Source organism: Drosophila elegans, unplaced genomic scaffold (genome assembly GCF_018152505.1).
Source record: "Drosophila elegans isolate 14027-0461.03 unplaced genomic scaffold, ASM1815250v1 contig_208, whole genome shotgun sequence".
Classification (NCBI taxonomy): domain Eukaryota; kingdom Metazoa; phylum Arthropoda; class Insecta; order Diptera; family Drosophilidae; genus Drosophila; species Drosophila elegans.
In genome coordinates this window covers 2,032,567-2,055,713 of record NW_024545578.1, presented here as the reverse complement: position 1 = coordinate 2,055,713, position 23,147 = coordinate 2,032,567, and the positions used below count along the sequence as shown (strand labels likewise).

The window sequence follows — 23,147 nt, the reverse complement described above, 5'->3', positions numbered from 1 at the left end:
TAATTGTACAACTAATTGAGTTGATTTTTTGACTTTCCAAACTCTGAAGTTTTGCTATACTTATCAGAAACGATTTGACTAATGACAGTTTGACGTTCCCTAAAATATATTAATTTATATTCTTTAATTATATTATTATTGTCAAATACATTCTATATATTCGATTCAAATTTTTAAGTTTTGCAACACTTGTCGAAAACTTTTGAATTTTTGGCGGTGTGAATTGTATTTTAAAATTATCATAATTTATATTCTTGAATTGTACAATTTATTATCGGCCATTTTTTGGCTAGCCATTCATATTTATATTTAATAATTTTGTATTGCAATATCAATGCAAATTTTGTATTATGTGGCTTGCTTCTAAATTCGTTTCTTTTTTTTTTTTGAATTTGTCGTCATCTTATCTGTTTTTTTTAATTTCAGTTGGCGAGTGCATTGAATTTTGCGAATTTCGTTTTGGGTTTGCGGCAAATATACGAATTCAAGGACAAATGACGTCAGCTAAACATTTTTTGTTGCCGCTGCTGCTGCTGCTTGCTGTTTTGTTGCTCTCTCACATTGTTGTTGTTTGGGGAATTAAAGCTTGACTGGCATTCGCTGCCAACGCCTCTGCTTTCTATTTATTGTCTTCTTCGTCTTCGCCTTCTCTTTTATTCTTAATTTTTGGATTCTTTTGTTTTGCGCTTTTGCCGAGCAAAAAGAACAAAATAAAAATGTATTAAATATTTGCACAGCAGCAGCAAAAAGCCACAGAGCAATTTTTGATAAAGAACTTGTGTATTTTGTTGGGGCTCTCGGTTCCATTCTTTCTCTCTTTTTCGCATTATCTTTGGCGCTCTCAAATTGTTTTGGCAAACAAAGTCAATCCAGAAGTTTGTTGTCGAACTAGCTAGTAACCTACTCAATTGCCACCTTGCTCCCATCCCCCATACTGCACATATAAATAATATAATTTTAGACTTCAGATTAAGATTAGATAAGATAGAATCCAAATTTCATAACAATTTCTAAATGTTTGTATCTTGCTTTCTTAACATATACAACGAAGTTGAAGAATGTGATGATAATTTGAAACTTAAATATATATAAGTTATACAATTTTCGATCTTATTTCTTATTAGTATATTAATTAGATAATTGTTTTAAATGCTTTATAAAATTTAATTTGTAAACTGAAATTACAAGGAAGTTTTTAGTTTTCCTTCGGAAAGTTCACACTTTGGATATTAATTTTCTAACATATACCAAAAAAAAAAAGAACAAGTTGGCAATTTTCAATTTTCTATCTAGTTTTTTTTTTAATTTATCTACTTACAATTCTAGCTCCCTTCAAATTTGATATTTGTCTTTATGGTACTTTTTTTAATTTTTCGTAATTGAAGTTGATATGTCACATTTAAGGATCAAAAACATATAATGTTCAAACTATTAATACAATTTAAACTTAACATTTTCTTTCGAGCTTATTTTCAAAACATACACGGAATTTTGTCCAGTGTATAATATCTCTGCTTTTCTTATCGTTGTGTTTGGTCATTGAAAGTGCAAGGCGTCGACGTCGCAGCACGCATTTTATTTCCCAACCTCTAGAACGCACATTTATTATGCATTTAACGTTCCCCGCTGACGACTGCAACTATCGCCCCGTCTGCCCCGCCCCCTCCGCTCGTTCGCCCCTGTTTGCCATTTAAGATTCGCTTTCGCTTCCCCTTTTTATTTCAGCGCACTCTGTAAAATTTCCATATTGTTTGTCAACCGGCGATTGCATCCAGGCTCGATTCTCGGTTTCGGTCCCTGAATCGGTCTCTAAATCGGAATCGGAGTTGGAGGCGATCAACAGCTCCGTATGCATATGCAGTCTGCATGCAAATGCTGCAGCTCGGATCAGGGCGCACTGTCCAAAAATAATAGTATACATATTTCCTTAAGAATTAAAAACAATTTTAGAATCAATTTTATATTTAAGAAATCATAATTCTACAATCTAAAAAATGTATAATTTGTAATATTTCAAATAATAATAATAATAAATAATAATACTTATAACTTTAAAGAAAATACAGATAAATCTTAAAAAAATTTAAAACTTTTCAAAGGAAATATATTTTAAAATTTATATTACGTATACGCATAGGTTGCGACCTATTTTTTGACAGACAATTGGAAAAGTATCCTATACTTCAAATTTTTATTGTGACTTTTTTTTAAGTACAGTTTACTTCTCAGGAAGACAAAGCGATCAAAATTATATTTACTTTTATTTCTATTTATGATGTGTCCAATAAAAATAATTTTATATTTCTTATGATGGTGATAAAAATAATTTCTTATATATATTTTAATTTTATCCATCTTGATGTTTGTAATGTAAGTTTCTACTATTTTGTAGACTGCAATATTTACACTCTTATTTTTCAATATTTAAGTTAATAATATGTATTTTTTTTGTGCATAGCCCGTGCAAAAGTTAAAACTAACTTGTGTCTGCGATCTAAAGTTATAATCAATTTTAATTGTATTCATTGTGCGTCTTCCTGATTTTATAATTGAATTGTCTACTATTTTGTAGACCGACCTGTCTTGCTCACAATTACTTTTAAGTATAGAACCTGGTATATATTTTTTCCAGTGCATGTCCCGTGCAGGGAAAGGAGGAGGGAAAGGGACAGCGACAGGGGCCGGACAGAGCAGGGCCCACAGATATCGTCAGGCAGTTCAATCACATTGCACAAAAGTTCGAGGTCAGTTATAAAAATAAAATTATATCCCCTCGCTCGGCACGCTCCCTTTTCTGTTTTCTGCTGACTGTGAGCTCTTGGATGGGATTGGGATTGGACTGGGATTGGGTTTTGTTTTACATTAATTTCTGTTTGAATGCGACAAAATGGGTTTCTTTGTCTTTGGCTGACTGGGCAGGATCGGAATCGGAATCGGGATTGGGATAGGGATCGGGATCGGGATAATGGATAATGGGGTTGCTGTACGCAGCTTTTGCTCCTGTTTTCTCGACCGCCATGGGACAGGCACAAAGGCCATTGTTCGGGGACATTTTGCGGGTCACTCGAGTGGAAGTAGGCCACTGGAGTTCTGTGTAACTTGAGCACCGTCCGATCGGGATCGCCGATGCAATTGTGTAATGCGAGCCCAGCCGCAGGGCATTGACTCCTGGCCCAAGGATAATGGGGGAATTTAGCCGCGAAACAGGAGCTGTACGGCAAATAATCCTTTGCCATCTCTGTTCTAGGTTTCAATTATTCAAAAAAATATATTCCATCTTTGCTTGCTTAAAATCCTGTAAAGCTCTGTTATATTAATATTATGTCTGATAAGTAAGATATTTTAGTATACACAAATGTACTTTCAGACATCCAAATGAAAAATAAAAAAATAAAAATAATTATTTGCTTGTATAAAATGGTTTTGAAGAATAGTGAGATTGGTAATAATGTTAAGGAATGTTTTTTGTTGGTATTAAAATAAAATAACTGATATAAGTTAACTTATTAGAAGCCCTTATTATTAATTATATAATTAACTATTTTTAGTCTGGCATTAATAATTTTAAGAATGCACAAAGTGGGATTGCAGTAAGGTTATATTTTCCTTTTAATTCTTAATTATGTATTTTAAATTGTTTATTGATCCTTGTTTTTTGTTTTTTTGATTACTAATGGTTTAAAATTGGTTTAAATGCTTATACCCTTTAAGTCATTGTTGTTAAAATGTTCCATTATTATTTTAGAGATTTGCTAATAGTGAATCGCTTTTGAACATACAAACAAAACACCAAATAAATATAAGATTTCCCTTCGGTTAGTCTTTTCTAAGTCTGGCCAAAAGCTAGTTTTTTTCTGCTACTAAAATCCCTATTCAAAGTTTATTTCTATAAAGTCTGTGATTCTATTCTTAATTTATCTTAGCCAACTTATCATGGTCTTCTTTCTTTGTTATTATTGAATCAAAATATTGAGATTTGCAAAATGGTAAACTCTGTGCTCAAGTTTGCTATAAAAGGTACAAACAAATACCCAAATAAATATTAAATATCCCTCCGCTAAATCAAATCCTGTCCATGAAACTGATTTCCATTGATATACAGAGACGTTAGTCTTTTCTAAGTCTGGCCAAAAAAGCTAGCGTTTTTTGCCGAAAACCCTGGCCCAGACAGTCGCTGACCGGTGGAATGCTGTTGAACTTAATTTCTGGTTGGCCGTACCGCAGTGAAATGAAATTTCGATCATTTCCAGAGAATTCATGCCACAGATTTTGGTGCGGCGCGATGGTCGCGGCCATGGCCGATCCTCAAAACAGACCAAAAGCCGACCAAATACCGACCGAAAAACTGAAAAGCCGCAGCCAAACTAGTTTTACGGGCTCCCCAACCCAAGGATCCCAGACGCGCAGTCAGGTTCATTAACTTGTTTGCCTCGCCGCGTTTTGGTTGCCTTATTTTTTGGGGCCTTGGCCGACGTAGTCGCCGTTGTCGTCGTCGCTGCTTTTCAGCATCCCAACATCCCAACATCGCAACATCGCAATATCCCAACATCCGCGACGAGACAATAATGTTCTTCGCTGGAAACGCGAGCCCCTTCACCGGCACACTGATCCTCTCGTCCACCCTCCTCAAAAATATCCTCCTCACCCCCCCTTCGGTGGTGAATGGTGATGGTGACTTAATTGCCGCACCCAAATGGCTGAGCTGGACTAGGGATTAGCACGGAAAGTGTTCGATTCTCCAAGACCCGCATATGAAGTTCTGCTGGGTATGTTGCTTACAGGGAGTTCCAATATGTAGGATACTACAGTTAAGTTTCTAGCAGAACAAAAGGTTTTAATGATAAGTAAAAATATTTACCAATGTATTCATATTCATATTTAGCAAAAGCGTGTCCAAAGTTAAAGTCAAACATTGGTAAGTATTCGGTTCTTATGGTTACTTACAAGGAAAGTCAAGTTGGAGCCCCTGCTTAGTGCAAAATGTAGGATATTACAGATCAATTCAAAGTAGAGTAAATGTTTTTAACTCCTAGTAACAATATTTAGTGGTAGAAGCATTCGCCAGCTTAAATATAAACCTTTTACCAATAGTTCAAAACTTGACTAATGCCAACACATACAATATTTCTTTTAAGGCTTTTTGTCGCAACGAAAATAATGCACAACTAAAATGTTGCATATTTACGTTAAGCAAATCTTTGTTTAAATTTTATAAAATTGAGCAACATATACTAAAATTAGTTTTACCTTTATCACAACAAAAATGGAGCTCAACTAAAACATTATTTTTACTGGCAAATCTTTATAAATTAATTAATTAATTAATTAATTAATAAATTTATAATGGGTACGTAAACATTCAAAATCTTAAGATCTTATTTATATTATTTTATTTTAATCTCTACCCAAACAATTTATATTTATATACCCTTTCTATCACAAAGAAAATGAAGCACAAGCCAAACCATTTATTTATAGAAAAATCTTTTTAAATTGCTAATTCAAAATCCTTAATTACAGTATATTTCTTAACCGAAACCAGTTTAAATTTTTATTGCGTACGAAATGCAGATGGCACAACGGGGCCAAGCCCTATGATCCTTGTGACATTTGCTCATTTTTCACTGTCGCAACTCGGTTGCCGATAAAGTGGAGCACATTGTACTAGCCTCTGATTAATATGAGTTGTGGCCCGATATCGCTGCAGCCTTGGCCGAAGTCGTTTACTTAGTGAATCACTTGGCCTTCCACTCTGCTTGGGATATTGGGATATGACTAAGCGCGCCCTTGCATGACTAAACCGGAGATGGTGAAAGATGGTGCCGCTGAATATATACACAAACCATTCATTATGGGAACTTAAGCACAACATAGTAAATAAAAAACCATTTTCTTAGTACCTGTCCTACATTTAAAAACTTCCACTTCAAGACTTCTCTACTTTAAAAGTGTTTAATCTGTTTTGTAAAATGTTTTTTATACTTGAAACATTTTGAAACAATATAAGAGGATTTTATTTGGTAGAATTAACAAAAATATTTCTTTTAAATAAACCAAATGTTATCTCAATGACTAATTTTTAAAATGTTTGGGATACATTTATAATTATCGATTCCTCGCCATATTTTAGCATATGAGTTGTATGAATGCCTTAACAATAAATAAAAAATAACTTCAAATCTTATATAAACCAATTTAAAAACTTTAATGAAAAAACAAACTGTAAACAAACAAACTCTAAATAATTTCTTAAAATGTCAGACCAAAATAAAATTACTTAATTCTAAAATTTAATCAAAATGACCTTTGATGAAAGTCCAAATTGATAAGGAGGTGATTCAATGCTTGGAAATTTAACATAAATAATACAACCCAAAAAACGCAAAAAAAACAATGATTAGTGTGCATGATGTGGAGATATCACAAGGTGACACTTTCTAGTAACGTGGTGAGACACTCGAAGCGAGTGCATCGTTGGAGTACCGATCGCACATCCTTGGTGAAACGCAGGGCATCCAGAAATGGAAGCAAATTTATCAGAGCTTCATCCCGACGGCCGATACGATAGGGCTTGATGTGAATGGCGTTACCCGCATTGAAACTGCACTCCACGGTTGAGTTATCCAATAGCAGGACATTGGCCAAATCCGGTGAAACCAGCGATATATACTTGGCCCTCAGTCCAAGGACATCGATGCAGTGGTGGCGGTACAATCGCTTACTCAAGATGCCCCTTCCTCTGTCCAAAAAGTCCAGGATGGGTGATGCGTATATCTCAGCTCCGGCTGTGAAAATGACCAGATCATACCACTTGGATACGCGGTTCAGGAAGTAATCCACATGGGGACGCTTGTAAACAAAGACTGTGCCATCGTAGTCCGGCAAGGGGAACTCAAAGTCATGCGGCACACCAGGTGGTGATTTCTTTCCACGACCATTACTCTTTTTGATCCACGAAGTTATTAAAGTTTCGTCCATATCCAGTACCAGAGTCTTTTTGGCCACCACCTTCAGTCGGCGTTTGGAAACGGTGCTCAAACGATCCTCACTTAAATAGACAACGGGTGTGTAATCCGCATAGATCTTGTAAATCCCCGCCAGCCAGAGACGCAATTGGGGAACCACCAGGCAAACCATGCTCGTCATCAGACCCACAGTGGCCAACACAAAAAGGCTACAAGGATCGACTGTATATTAGGGATCTCCCATTCAAACGATTGCCCATTACTTACTAAATCATAAAGGAGTCACTTTTCGATTGCATTGCAGAGGTTTTATCAATTTAAAATACAAATTGAAGAACAAACTAATGTTAACAAAACCAACAATTTATAACAAAAAACAAAGTGTTAGTATTAAATTTATATAAAAGAATTTAAAAATAAAAACCAAAGGGACAAAAAGAAAGAGTGATAATGATCGACGGAGATTGAAATTAAGAATGAAACCCACTTCAATACAATCCTTCTCGCCTTGACAACTGATTATCGGAACGAGTTGATTGATTGAGCACTGAAAATAAATTGTTTATGAAATCGTATTCCTATTGTTTTTCAATCAAAAGAAACCGAAAGCTTCTATTAACACTAAGAACATGAAATGGATTAATTAAGTTATGAGCCATAGACAAATAGATTGCCATAAATTAAATGATATTTAAATAGTAAATAATATTTTGTAATAAAAAATTGTCTGGTAGGAAAATGGTTTTAATTTCAGTCAGGTAAAAATCTTAGTTCAATAATAAATAAACTATTAAAAAACGTCACTAAAGAATAATAATCTAAAGATTGATAAATTATTACAAATTTAAGTCATCTAACAAATAACTCAAGATTACAAAAAATTGCGTATACGTCATGTTGAACATTCCTCACCGTCTGGGGTCAAAAACGCCATTCATCAAGATCGCTACTCTGTGTATGATTTTCCTTCCTGCATGGATGTTATTAATCAAGTTATTGTCGATACTATATAATTTTCTGGCTGTGTGGATATTCGAAGAACTTGTCTGGCTTGCAATTCCACTTACAGTGGGTGTTAAACGATCGGTAGTGCGTACGTGTGGGGGTGTTTGGGCTTGGGCTTATAAACAGCCATGAAATGCAGTCCCACCGATGATGACGCACAAAGAGAGTGGGAGGATCCAAGTGGGGGGTGGGGACTTCGATGAACAGAGACTATATATATACGCTATATACACTGACGGAAGTTCGCCGGCGATGTCACTCGTGTAAAATATTGCACTGGCCTTGGGAGCAGCACGCACAATGTGACTGCGCCGTCAAGACGATTAACAAAACACAAAAAGCAGCCGAGCAGAATCGGCAAGAGAACAGAAAAAAATAATAGTAATAAAAGCTGCAGCCACTGCAACTGTGGCCCTGAAGCCGACGGCGTCATCCAGAAGGAGCACCATATTGTGCGCATCTGGAGGTTGCCTGCACGCGATTGGGATGGTTGATTGAGGGTAAAATTAATTAAATATAAAAAAAAATAGTTTAAACCGCTTTCTGACAGTTAAAGTTCCTCAAAAATAACACTTACTTTGCCACAGAAGAAGTTATACCTTTAGTACTTTAAAATACAAATTGCAATTAATATATCCTAGATTATAACCTTGCAGTAACCTTTAATAATTATGATAATATGTTTAGTAAAATATGCAACCATAGGAAAATATTTTTGATACTTCTAAAATCCTTCTATGAGAGTTTATATACTTTATATATTTTAAATTGATTTATTATACCTGGCACTACATATAAATTTTATTATTAATATTATAATAAAGCTATTCTTATTAAGAAATCATTTATCATTTCCCAAAACTAAACTGTGAATATAAATGGAAAAACCCTTTTCTTTAAGCGATTTGGAAATCTAATAAGTACCCAAAAAAAAAAGGAGAAAAATTCGTTCCTATAAAAAATTCTTTCCTGATAAAGTCCACCTGAACGGATCATCCCACTCATTAGGTTTTTTCCTTCGGTTAGGATACGAGATCCAGAGGCTTGCGTTTTTGCGGTCGACTGTGGCGTCTGCTGGGTGTCAACATTTAACCGCATGTTGTGCTGCTGCCACAACTGCAATTCCCCAATTCTCGAAAAAAGGGTGAAATCAACTTCTGAGTCAGTTGGAAAAAATGGGGAAGGATGCGGAGTTAGCACCCGCATTTAGGCACATGTTGTTCTGTTCTGTATTTCTGTATTTATGTCGTGCGACATTCGTACAGTCGCCGAGTCAATCAGACCGGAAAATATGCAGAAATTCCAATGGCTTTTGTCATGTTGCAAGCCAATTGTGTTTACTTTGTTGTAATTTCTATTTTCAGATTACAGTTAATCAAACAGGCAACTAAAACAGTTGGTACAGTGAGAAATAACACAATCACTTAGAGTAAAAAGGAAAATTGTTTCCTCACTTTAAGTGGAAATAAAATCGTTTAGCTGAAATTTGGTAAAATTGTTTTCTGGTGCTGTTTCTTTTAAATAATATTTCATTCAAATATCAAATACTACATTAAAAGACTACAACTTAATTTCTAAAACTTTTTTGAATTTTTCTGTTTCAGTTATTCATTTGGCCGGTTCAGCAGTTGTTTCTCATTATCTTTGTAAAAAAAAGTTAAAGCATGCCTTGTAATGTCCAATAAACTTCAAAACATTTTATCAAGTACTTTCTTTGAAAAATTTCAAAAAATTTACCAATTTTTCATGGGTTACACTGGTATATTCCTTTAAAAACAATGAAAGCAAATGGTATAAACTATTATATATTTATTTAATGAATTCGAAAGAAGTCTAGAAAATTGGATTTCCAAATAAGCAATAGTTTCAAAAATAATTAAAGTGCTAACAAAAAAAATCTTAATTTAGTTGAGCTTTCTTCCTCTTTTGTAAATTTAATTAAACGTGGCCTTTTTACGGTGCGCGGTTATCACATCGCTTATCTCAGTTCGCGATTGCCTGAACCTGTAAACGCAATTTTGACAGCGTGTTTTTTTTTGGATAACACATTTGACGTGTGTTAAATTAGCATTAAACAATAATTCTGTGGCTGTTTTTTTTCGGGTTAGCCGATGTTTTCGTTGTGGTTTCTGCTGTTGTTGCGGTGAATGCAAAATAAATTGCGCATAAAGTTTAATCACTTTGACTTTGCACAGCACACACCAGCAATGCCGAAAAAATAAAAACGCATAACAAAAGATTCTTCACTCATACAGACAGACTGGGAATACAATATCGGCAGCAGCAGCACAAACCAAAACAACAACAACAAGCCCAGTGGACAGTGCAAAATAAGTATAAAAATAAAAAAAAATAAAAATAATAAAAAAATACACAAGGCGAAGGCGACGATGGCAACAAGCAAGAGCGAACGGGATAGCAATAGAGTCAACAACCTCCAGTGCATTACTCACTTTTAAAGACCGTGTGTGTCCTTCAACAAAAACTTTATCTCCGTCCCTCACTCGCTTGGTATCTCCCTTTATCTCGTACCCTCTCCCTCTCTTTCTCGCTCTCTCTGGTTGCTTCGTTTTTTACATTTTATAATTAAACAATTTTGCAGTCGCACCGCCCGCAATCCCCCAAACCCCTATTTACTCCTCCCTCCGTCATCTTTTTCTGGACAAACAGAAACCCGAAAAAGTAAAGCTTGCTGCACTTAAAAAATAATATCAATATTAAAAACATTTAATTTGAATACCTACTAGGAAGCATAAGTGTAAATATAATGTTTAATACGAGAAGTGGCGTAATAGCCACGTTTTAAAAACATAATAACATTACAAAATGGAAAAAAGTTAGTTCTATTTAGATTTATAAAAAACTATACTGAAGTTCAACACTAAGCTCAATTTTTATAGCTTGCACATTACTATTAACTTTGGAAAAAAAACATTCGTTCGAACTGAAAATGTATTAATTTATTCATGAATTAATTTGATAATACAAAAAAAAACAATTACATTTTGGATTAGCTTTAAATGTAACAAGTATTGTGTTATTTTAAAATAAATTATGTTAAACTGCCTATCCTCAAGATGAGCTTATATATTTTGCACTGGTCGAAATGGATTCAACATATGTATTAATAATTGTTAAATGACAATTTGACAAGCATTATATAACTTTATGATTAAATTTGAATTAATTTAATTTTAACATCATAATCGCTATTTTTTTTATAAGTGCTTTTGATCTTTTCTTCTTTTTGGTTTTGTTCCTGAAGCTTTGCACAAGTGTGCAGAAGACAGTCTTCTATCTCCACTTTATCGATGGGTCTTCGGAAACTTGTCGATTCCGCTGCTGCGCATTTTGGCGAGAAGCGAGATGAATAAACTGTTGTACGCTTGCGTGACCTGTTCCCCATCTCACTTGCTCCTTCTTTATGCTCCTTTAGATCGCCCCCCCACACACAAAAAAAAAGAGACATACACAGAGCTACTGCCACATCCGCTTTTGATGTGTGTGCGTCTTTAGCGCGGTTAATGTCATTGACTGCAATTTGTTAGCAAAATATTTCAACTGATAAATAAAATCTACACGATGCCAATGAACTCGATTCTCTACAATCGCCACACGAAAGCCAAAACAACCCGAAATTGCAATTTGCGGCCCAATTGGAGAGCAACTAAGTAGTCGTATGCAACAGAGATAGCAATCGAGTTCTTACCCATACCTATACAAAATCAGTAGCGGATTCTAGCAGGCGCGAATTCTTCAGCCTTAAACGAGTCAATTAACTATTTGTTTCTCACAGGTGCTTATTAAGCTACAGTTTTTAACTTATAAGGTAAAGACAATTTTAAGTCACGACATGATCAAATATTTTAAGGAAAGTCGAATTGTGAAAGTATTCTTAATAAATTTGAGTTTCCTTAAATTCAAGCATAATATATTTTGACATTATTCGATTATTTTTTGTACTACAATTGATTGTAAAACATATGAATATATTAAAATTATTATAAATTGTCGAAACCCCTAGCCAAACTTTTTTTCTTTATCCGCCCATGCTCAAGAGCACAGGTTGGCAATGCCATAAACAAAGCATTCCTTTTGTTTGTTGATTCGATTTCTGTTCAGCGTTCTTTATTTTTTGCAAATTGTATTTTTATTTTTAAATAAACAAGCCGGGTTCATTGCATTCGCCAGAATAAGAATATAACAAACACACGACACGAAAAGCACTCGACAATCAACAAAAGGCGCAAAAAACAGGAACGTCGACTGATATACATGGCGTATAATTAACGGCAGCGCGTGTGTGGAGAGTTCAAGTTAATTTATCAATTCTTTCTTTTTCGGGACAACAATACTTGCATTTAAGTAGGCAGCGTGGCAGCCAAGTCATAATTTCATCGGTGGGTATATATAGAATCAATCAACTGATTAATTGCAGCTGCAAAATCTTGGAGTTTTCGGGCTAAATTGACTTTATGCCTGGTGACATAATTTGATTTTTTAATTATAGAAGGTATTCTTTTTTGGTTTTACAAAGGAAAAATTTAAATAATAATAATAAAGCAACATAGTCGGAAAATGGATTTAGTTGTATTTACACTTGCAACATTGTATGATAATTATTGCCAGGTGTTTAACGTATTGTTTTATGTTTTTATCCTTATACGATTTTTTAAATACCTTTGTTTATATGTAAAAACCCCTCCCTTCAAGTGTGAACAGTTATGTTTTCCGCTCATCTGGTGCATTTATCAGATGGTGCCATATTTCCTCGGAGGGCATTGAATGTCAGTGGTTCTCGGATTACACTAAAGTCGGTCAATAACTTCGGACCCCTGCACAAAACGTTTAAGTGACCACAAGTGATCAAGATGTTCCTGTTGTTGTTTACTCCTTGGCGAACTGATCTCAAGTTTTTGGATGCCACGTTGTTTTAGTTGACCGGTTTAATGAATCGAACTTAATTTGCGCCCTCGGAGAGAGGAAAGTAGCTAAGAAAAAATGCAAGCCGCAAAATATGCGAAACAACAAGGCAGACAACACCCAACGGCAAAAACTCGGCCTGAAGAGAAAGAGACAGCGGCAGCGACGCGTCTGGCGGCTTACAACAGTGGCCAAAATTCTAGCAATGCATTATAGGTAAAAGATTCTTATAGATTATTAGGAAAGTTTGCTAATTCTCAAGGTTTCTCCTTTTATTCAGAACACTATATTCTAGGATAATTAATTATTAGCCGAAAGAAACTCTGGAAATTACATAGAACTAAAAACGATTTTTATAAAAAATCAATTTAAATTCAGTGAACGGAAGTTATATTGCTATGATCTTGACCTCCACTGTAAAAGGAGGAGATTTGCGTGTGTGTGTTTGGGGTGAAAAGGAGGGAGTGGGCGGTGCAGTCTGCAGGAAGAGCTCCAAAGCTCGCGCGTGTGTGTGTGAGTGGGTCGCCAAAAGCGTCCACATATAAGTGGTGCCCAAAAAGAGGCGAAGATACAGAAACAGAAAAAGAATGATGCTACAAAAACTCAAAGTAACTCATATTCGCGAATTTACCAGTAGGTGTGTGTTGGTGCGACGTCGGCAGAGGGCCGGACCAGGCGAATATATAAACGGCGATCGGGCGATGCAAAATGTTCATTCCGCCGCCGTTCGTTCCGTTCGCTTTACTTTTCGTACTTTTCTCGCATATAAAAAAGTCAAACAAAATAATAAAATGAAGCGATCGCACATATATATGTAGATGTATAGTATATATATATATAAACGCACGCACACCAACAAACTCACGCAATGGCCGCCAATGACGCCAACTGCGCTGCCGACGTCGCTGCCGAGAGTATAAAAGCATAAAATCACTTCGTACTCGGGTTTATTAAAACCAAAACTGTGCAAGTGTCGAGATCGATGGTAGCCGCAAAGAAAAAAAACACCAGGACCTTTACAAAAAAAAAAACTCAAAAACAAAAGTTCTCGTGAAATTCACAATAAAATTCTGACTGCAAAGTGAAAGTTGGGAAATTAAAACACAAATAAATTCCACATCAAAACGATCAAAAATAGTATCAAACAACCAGCGCAAAAAAAACATACAAAAAGAAAAAAAATCAAGAACGCGACGCGCCAGCAAAAAGCGAGAAAAAAAGAAAATCGAAAGTGTTCTACTGACATGGATTACTTTTTGCCCCCCAAAACTACAAACACAACAAAAAGAGAAGAGAAACTAGCGCTAGTTTGGTCTATTCAGAGTTGCGGAGAGTAAGAATCGGAGAGCGAAAGGCCGGTCGAAAATAGAAAGCACTACACTGAAAAATGTAATTTGATTGGAAAACGAAACTTACTTATCTCAAACATGCTTAGTCACTTTAACAGATTAGTTTAAAGTGCTTTTTAAAGTCTTAACCTAAATTAATATTGCACTAAAAGATAACAAGATTATGTTTTTCAAAAGATAATCCAGACAAAGTTCTTGAGGCTAAGGAAAACAAAAGATAATAGTTTTGTGTAGGGTAAATCAAATAGGGTTTTCAAATCTTTTTATAAATAGTCTTTTTAATACTTTAATATTTCCTAATTTCTCATCGTAAAAAATCCAATTTTATTTTACAGTGAATGCACTAAATCTGTCCTTAACTTAAGGTGATATTTTTATTGAAACTAAATACCCACTTTGTTGTCTCCGTGTAGATAGCGATCTCTTCTGTTTTGAGGTGTACGTGCACTTGGCCACTCGCTTTGCTCTTTGTGCTTCGCTCACAATTCTCTGCTCTCAAATCTTCGCCTCCAATTCTTCGCTCTTTTGGCGAGCGATGAATTCTAATTCGCATTCGCGTTCTCGCCGCTTTGAACTTGAACTTTAAATGCATAAAATCATGCATGTTGTTGTTGGCCGAGGGCGTGCTCTCTAACAAAAAAAATAGAGCTCGCAATCAGTTGCGAGGCGGCTGTCGTTCCATTTGGGCGCTCGACGATTCGCTTGCTGATAAACTTTTCGACTGGCTTGCAATTAATTTGGCTCTTGACGAGCCCCAAAAGTGAAAGTCGCGAGTGAAAGAGACGTGGCAGTTTTATATTAAAGAAAAAAATACCAAAACGAGCCAACACAGATCAAACATGAACTGTACGCAAAACACGAAATGCGAAACGGCGGCAACAAGTTAATAAATTAAGACGGCAAACGAAAAATCCAGATTCCAAGCAATGCAAAGAAAGCGGCGCAACTACTTTGGTTTTTTTTTTGTTATATAGTCGGCAATTTCGGAAGAAATAAAAAGTAAATGAAAGCAGACTTTTACCAACCAGCCAGATGAACAATACTTACTGTTCTAACTCAAGAATTTCCTTATAAATCTAGCCTCTACTAGGCTTTGTCTGTGCATTCGAAAACCGATCAGACATAGCCTATAAGAGGTTAGGTGTACCAAGGCGAAAAAGCATCAAAAACGGCATCAATTACGGTTAGGAAATAGGAGGAGAAGACGACCGCCTGATAAGCATGTTCACCAGCAACCCCAATTAATGATTTGCACCTTTTTCCTCCCATCTAGCTGGTTTAATTTTGGAATTACCCTCCGGATTGCTTATTTTCGGCTGCTTGGATTTATTGGTTAATAAATTATAAATGTATATCTGAATAAAAAAAGGCGTTTCTCTGATTTTTGATGAGTATGCGTTTTGATGGGGGGACTCATTGAGCGATTATAGCGAGTCGAGTTGGCGACTTTGGCTTTGTTGATTTTATTGTATTCTCGGGTGTTGCTGGGCCACACAAAGCGGATCGAGTTTCAACTGATTATCGCAATCGAAGGCGCCACTTGCCAAAACAGCTGGTAGTTTTCCAATACATAAATGCGAAGATAAGTTGAAAATTCTAGGAGGTGGAATTCGGAAAAAATCACATATTTTCTTGGTAACGTTTTTGATGTATAATAGCTGGGAAGTTAAATTTAATATTTTAATAATTTATTTAATTAATAAACATAAAATTACTATTTTAGTAATAACATAGTATAAATGCAATATTATTGTTAGATAGTTTGTAAGGGAGTAAACAATAAAATGGAATTTAAAGTTATTTTATATAAAAAAAGGAAAGTAAAATACGTCGTCATAAAAATTCTAAGAGGTGGATGCAGAGAAATCCTTAAGGAATACATTTTTGGGATATATAATTCTAAGAAAAAGTTAGACGCATCGTCTTGAGAATTCTAAATCTGAACGCCGAAAGTATCCCCTCACGGAAAACTTTTTGCGGAATCTAAGGAACTTATATAAAATATGATTAATATTAAAATTTTGACCTAGTATATAAGTTGCGAGTTACGACAAAAGTCAAAACCTATTATTCAATAAACGGCAGATAAGTTATTCGATTTGATACTGCTTTAAAAAATAAATAAAGCTTTTTTTGTTATACTTTTTTTTAGGTTTAATTTCAAAACAGTTTATAACGGTTGCACTGCTTTAAAAAGCTTGGTTGCAGAGCTTTTACTGATGGCAATATCTCACGATCAGTAATTCTACTGCTTTTAAAAGTAAAATGTAAAATTACAGTTTTCTTTATCTACATGTAGTATGTATTTCAAATTTCTGTAATTTTTACTGTAGACACTAAAATTAGTTTTGATATATTTTTAAAAATTGTTTTAAGAAGATTTTACTTTTAGATAAATATATGCGATTTTAAATATTGTGAATAACATTTTTGTGAAAAGCTACATTAGCTTAAAAAAGAAAGATTATTTAAAAGAAAATCTTCTTAGTTTGGTCAAAACTTAAATTCAAACCACCTCTTTTTCAGGTAGATTTTATGGTTGTTATGCACACTTGTTACTTCTCCTCTAACTCTTTCATTAGGTTTTTGCCAACGACTCTTCTTCTTGGCCAAATCGAATGGTGAGTCAATGGTAAGATGGATCGTTCTCCAACCGGAATCTTGAGTTAACTCCCACAAAGGCAATTGGCTTCTGTTACCTTGGTTTATCTGCGCAGCCTGCACATAAAACACGCTCGGAATGACCGAAAATGCGTTTGAGACAGACAGTCTACCGTTTCTGTGGATTTCTCACACATAAAATCCGAGTTGAAATCGAAGACATTAAGCAAAGGAAAACAGATTGCAGCGCCAGCATCGTTCATGTCTTCCCTAATGGCTTGTACATGGCACTTGAGCACTCTGCCGTGCCGTATTTATGGCCTGCAGTCTACCATTTTGCTATTTGTCTATGCACTGAAAGAAAATTATATTGATTCAGAAACGGTGTTATTGGGGGTTAACTAGTGATACAATTTGAAATTATTTTTGAAAGAACACAAACAAAACATAACAAATTTTCCTAGCTTTAAAATGCTAGGAAAATTTTGTATGTTCTAGCCATTCAATATAATGAAATCTATTATAAAATATGGGAAATAGTTTTGAGTGTGATCATACTATTATCCAGCTGCTGCCGGCGGCTGCTCAAGCGGCTTATGCAATGTGCAATGTGAGGCTCATCATCATGGGCCCGGGTGTCTAGCCCGAGTACATGGGTTAACGTTTAAGTCTCATCCAGCTGATGGCTATTCCTGGTCCATTGGCCGATGGATGACCTTCTCCATCCTCGCCAGCTTCTGCTTCTTTCACGGAATGTGTTTAAATTTGTCGGAGCTAATTGAGTGGCACGCCCACCGTGGCCAGCAGACAGCCAAACAAATGATTGCAGTTAATTAAATTTAAGCAAAAACCCTGCCAGCAGCAACCAAATAGCATCAACAGCGTTACCAATTCATTGCAGTAATAAATTGACCCACTTTCGAATCTGCAACCTGACCCAACTACATGGCAAATGTAGAAAAAACAACCAAGCAAAATCGAACAAAAAACAAAAATATAAATAAAATAAAAAAATATATATAAAGCCCAAAACAAACTTGGCTGTATAATCGACAAGCGCCAAACAACAACAAACAAGCCAGAGCAGCCAGCAAACCAGCAAACGAGCAACCCAGCAAACTCAACACTTTAGTGCAACAGTTTAGTGTCAGGCAAAACGAATGACTTAAGAAACGAACGCGACCGCCCGACGACTGTCTCCCAATCGCTCACCACTCCCCATCCCCCTTCCCCTGGGAGTTCGTCTGCACGAGAGCCGCCGCCAGTGATGGCCACAATTGTTAACCAAAATGTGCTTAAACAATTTGCATATTGATTATATTAAAATTGATTATTTTTGTTCCAAACTAAAAAATTATAAAACAGAATTAATTACAACATTTTTGTTGTTGTTCAATCTGTTTTAGGCTTAAGACACTCAAGAAAAGGTAAAATAAATTGTCAAAGACAACATAGATTATTAAATTGAGTTTAAAATAAACTTAAGATATCCTTAAATTTACAAATTTTGTTTAGATATTAAATAAATAAAATAATTGAATAAAATAAACTTTAAGCAAATAATTAATAAATCAAAAACGGTGTTTTGTGTATATTTAAGTTAGCTTTAGTTAGTAAAAAGCCTTTTTTGTAATAAAGGCAATATATAAACAACAACATTTATTTCATGTTAAGCAATTTAGAGCTGATAAAATATGAAATGGCATTTCCTATAATTTGTTAAATAATATATTTTTATTTGCTTTTATTTTTGGCAAGTATGCTGTTGTTTTAGTTTCAATAACCAATTTCCTACAAATTAATTGAAATAGAAAAAGTCAAATTTTGCTTAGCCAAGTAGAATTTCGCAATCTAAACAGTAATGCTAATAGCATTTTTCTCAAACATATACAATTTAATTTCCTTGAAAATAGCTGAGACCTGCTGAAGTGTAACATTTTTCACGATTTTTGCTTGAAATGGCCAAATTCGCCACTCCGTTTGCCCGTCCAATGAACACATACGAGTATATACTATGTGCTCTTCTCGAACTCAAGAAAATTAGTCTGAATTGGAATTTGAGTGGCGCGCAGTAGCCAAAAAGGCGGACTCAGTTGCAGACAACAGTCAACAGTCAGTGCCAATTCAACTTCAACTTTGAGCAGCAGCGACAGCAATTGTTTGCCATCAGCCAAGGTACCTGAGAAAATGGGGGGAATTGGGTAATTGACTTCATTGGCTGCTGCAGCTTGTTGTTTTTTTTTTTGCTGTTTGTGGTTAGATGCTGTTTAGGCAAATTGTAATACTCTGCAGACAGATTAGTTGCGGAAACGAGCCTGATTGGGCAAGTGTGGACACATTTATTTGGGCGAGTTTTTGGGAGAAAGGGAAGGAGCTCAACCGATTGTGGGTGGAATGGCGGTCAATGGGCGTTCATTTAGCAAAAAATGATTAAGTTCACCGATTTTTTGGTCACTAAAAAATGTTGTCACGATTAAGGTTGGTAATAACAAGTATAGCATTGAGAAGGGAATAGTATCTCGAACTCACCATTCTAAACGAATGTAATGATTTAAGATCTTCAAAATTAGGTTAGTCTCCCAATATAATTTAAGAAGTTTTTTAAAAAAAACAAGTAAATATTTAGCATTAAATTCATTTTTTTTTAAATTAAGAAATATAATAAATTTATTTTTAATTGTGAGTAAAATATATACATATTTGCTTTGTAAATTGAAAACATTACTTATAATAACTTGTTGTTTATCCTGAACTAATTTATTAAAAATATTAGCACAGCGTAGTGATTTTACCACTGTAAATTGAAAACCAAACCGATAAAAACTTTCATGAATAGAACCGTTTTCTTCAATTAACCTGAACTGATTTGTTAAAGATCTTAGCTCAGCTCAGCGATAAAGTCCCTAAAGAAGATAATCCGCTTTAGCCGATCACAGGGCACTCAAAAGCCGTCTTGAGTGAATTGTTGTCCAGTAGAAGTAAATTCTGTTATGCTAACAATCTCTCGGCCACCAGCCACTTGTCCAGTTCAGTGTTCAGTCCAGTTGAGCCGAGAAGGCGATTGCCAGTGAGGCGGTCAGTTGGATTTCATGCTCTAGATAATAACATGCAGTTAGTGTTAGAGTGCTTTGAATGCAAACTTTTCGGCTGCTTGGCAACAAAACAACAACAATAAAGGTGAATAAAAAAACACACATATGTATAGTGTGTATATATAAAAAATAAATTAAAACTTGATATTTTATTGACTTTCAACATTGGACGGGTTATTACCCGTCGAAATTGGAATCTACACGATTTAATTTACTGAGTGGATTTGAAAAGCAATTCAAATGCGAGTCAGTCAAGTAATCCAACGGCGATAAAAACCCAACTTCCATTGTCTGCAAGGTGTTAAATATTTGTTGTATAATCCGCATCACAAAGGAGAGCAAACTGTGTGTTGGGGTACACATACATTGTACATCTTAAAAATCGATTAACATCAGCGTAATTATGGACATCATTTTTGGGTGATCAAGTGTGTGACAAAACAACAAAATACCCCTTGAATGAAAGCGGTAAATGTCAAGAAATTAGCGCAAGTATATATATATATATTTATATTGGCCACATCTGTGGGTATTATCCATTTGGAAGGTAAAAATGTTCAAATACCAGTGACCAAAGGCAACCTTGAACTTGAAATGATTTAGGGACGACTTAAACATGGCTTAACTTTCACTTTTTTTGGAGTTTTAAGACCGGCTTCTGATCTTCTGAAGGGTCTGAGTCTGCAGCAGGCATATTTGCATTATCTTTTGTTTTCTCGGTGAGAAGGCAAACCAGATATTGTGTCTTTTGGTTTTTGGTTTTTGGTCTTGGTGCGTGTTGGCCTGTGGCGACAAGGTCAACACCTTTCCTTTCCTTTTCGATCGGGCTATATATATTGGAAATGAGCCAACTTGTGGAGCACTCGACGCTAATTGACTAAGTGATACGGCATTGCGCATACGCCCCATCTAGTTGGCACTTGTTAATTAAAATATTTGAAATAATTATACAAGCAAAGTTTGCTAATTACCAGACAGTCGAGAAAACTTGGTAGCCAACCAACCGACGCCAAGCGAATGACAAACGCTGGGCGCCAATGAGCTAATCAATCACCTGGTCTATCATTCGATCTCTTAGGTATTCGGTCACTCAGTTAGTTAGTCTGACGACCACACAGTTTCTCTTTGTTCCGGCAGAATAAGCCTGCTATAAGATGTTGATTTTCTGTAAAGTATATTTTTAAAACATCACAAAGCTGGACCATTTAAAAAGTTCTTAGCGTGTGACTCACACATGAGCATACAAAGCCGCATGGCTTAAATACAGGCATTTTTTACTCACTGTACTAAATAAACTTATATTTAGCTGAGATTCGGAAAATCAACGAAACCTGAAGATATAAATGAAACTAAGTCCTTGAGCCACTATAAAAATCCCAGACTTGCCAATCCTGTCACATTAATTCTGCTCTATCAGCTAAGCAGTATATATATTAACCTGATAGACCATCAAGTGGGTGCTCAATAAGTCATTTAATTAGCTAATCAATCAGTCATCCAGTTGGTGATTTTGGCTCTTGAAAGCCTTCGCTTTGTGTCGATCTGGGGGAGATGTATTCACAAGCTGTGATCACAATCAATAGCTGCCGTTGTGCGCCTTTAATTAATCCAGTTTTAATGGAGTGTCTTGCCTAAATTAGTTTGACATTTAAGCCCAGAGATTTTCGCATCAAACGGCCGGTGGTGGGTCGGTGTCCGATTCCGATTCCGATTCCGTGTCGGTTGTGGATCGGATCCACACTGGATCCGCCGGTCATAAGTTCGGTGTTCGCTCATCATAAATAGCTTTTTAAAGCCAAAAGCCAACGGCAAATGTGAAAAGAGCAGCGTGCGATGCCTTTGGCATTCAAATGACCAGACGACTGACTCTCTGACTCGGCCAAAAACCCCCAGAGTCTAAAAATCAGGGGCTGGTAACCTAACCAGTTACCTCTTCAAGCGGGCGGGCTCCTAATCAGACGTGTTTGATGAACTTGACGCGGAGTTGGCGGCATACCAATAACAAAACCACAAAAATCCAAATTAAGCAGAAATGCTCACACAGAAGATTTCCAAAAATCACAATACCAAAAATTAACAAAAAAAAAAAAAAAACAACAAAATTACCAAAAAAAAGAGAAAAGAATATAAAACTAAAAGTTGTTCTCATGCTAATCTAATACTATACATTTTGGGGTTGTGGCCATTGCTCGCCTTTATTTTATTTTAATTAAAAACGAGAAAGGAAGGACAGCTTAGGTGGCCAAATCGAGACTAAGAATACACTTAATTTCACCACGTACAAGTCTGCAATCAAAATCTGTTTATTTTATGATATTTAATATCCATTAAAATCAAACCATCTGGAGAACAATCATCCTATTTAAGGTTGTTTTTGAAGAAGGCCGAAAATGTCTTTTAATTTTTTATTTAAGGAATAGTCTTTTTAGGAAATCTCTATGGATTAAATCAATTTTAATGTTTTTTTGGTCAAAGCTTATTCTTATTTGCATTTAATTAAAAATAAATAAACAAAAATTCATTAAAAGCATATTATATTAATCTTGAAAAACTGCTTTCCTGACATGAATAACGATTTGTTTAATAGCCAATTTCTTATATTATTTTCTTCTAATTTACAGCTCTCAATTTTTTGTTTTAACAACAATAAAATAACAATATCGCTCTCAAAATAATCATTATTTATATTTATTCGATTATGAAGTAATTATTATCTTATCATAAATTTAATTAAAGGCAAAAATGATATATATTTTTGAGCAAAATCGATAAAAGTCAAAGAAACATTATCAAATTGAAATGGACAATATTTTACTTTGTAAAAACAAAAATTATGATTGTTTTCGGTCCCTTGTTTAAATACCAATACTTTTAGGAAGAGTATTTGGAGAGGTGATAAAAAGAGAGCTCCATGCCGGACTAGTAACTGAGTGCGTCAATCAGTAGGCAGATAGAACTGGCTAATTATTATTCGCACATTTGTCTAGCCATGAACTTCTCTTTGAAGAGTTTGAATTCGAACCTGGAGAATATCAATCTCAGAAAAAATGGAACCAGTTGGCACCACCAAATCAACGAATCTTCAAATCACACCACACCTGGCGGAGTCTGCGCTCGGGTGAACCTACCAAGTAAACCTACCTCAATGACCATCTCTTTTGGCCATTGCGAATGCATCTCTGAGATACGAAAACACTCTGTTCGAGAGCGAT

General features: G+C 35.3%; 2 protein-coding genes and 1 long non-coding RNA gene across 4 annotated transcripts; 2 read left to right on the top strand and 1 right to left on the bottom strand.

Moving 5' to 3' along the window:
* Window positions 1–6,241: 6,241 nt before the first annotated feature.
* Window positions 6,242–12,910, bottom strand: LOC108145679 (CTD nuclear envelope phosphatase 1 homolog). Of its 2 annotated transcripts, none has more exons than XM_017271235.2 (3): window positions 12,651–12,910; window positions 7,233–7,250; window positions 6,242–7,174 (listed from the first exon to the last, which is right to left on the bottom strand). In XM_017271235.2, exons 1-3 carry the CDS (start codon window positions 12,716–12,718, stop codon window positions 6,421–6,423), a joined length of 840 nt encoding a protein of 279 aa, XP_017126724.2. In that variant the 5' UTR covers window positions 12,719–12,910; the 3' UTR covers window positions 6,242–6,420. The 2 variants fall into 2 exon arrangements, with proteins under 2 accessions (XP_017126724.2, XP_041564116.1); XM_041708182.1 differs by lacking the exon at window positions 12,651–12,910 and adding an exon at window positions 7,878–8,460.
* A 77-nt stretch (window positions 12,911–12,987) lies between these two features.
* Window positions 12,988–13,113, top strand: LOC108145602. The gene has a single exon (XM_017271136.1). The coding sequence runs from the start codon at window positions 12,988–12,990 to the stop codon at window positions 13,111–13,113; it is 126 nt and encodes a 41-aa protein (XP_017126625.1).
* A 452-nt stretch (window positions 13,114–13,565) lies between these two features.
* On the top strand, window positions 13,566–15,623 carry LOC121467094. Its single transcript, XR_005977216.1, has 2 exons — window positions 13,566–14,282; window positions 15,516–15,623. It is a non-coding gene; the product is annotated as an uncharacterized LOC121467094 (long non-coding RNA).
* The last annotated feature ends 7,524 nt before the right edge of the window (window positions 15,624–23,147 follow it).

Excerpts from the sequence above, each read along its gene's own strand:
- LOC108145679 (XM_017271235.2), bottom strand. The coding sequence starts at position 12,718 with ATGCACCAGATGAGCGGAAAACATAACTGTTCACACTTGAAGGGAGGG.
- LOC108145602 (XM_017271136.1), top strand. The coding sequence starts at position 12,988 with ATGCGAAACAACAAGGCAGACAACACCCAACGGCAAAAACTCGGCCTG.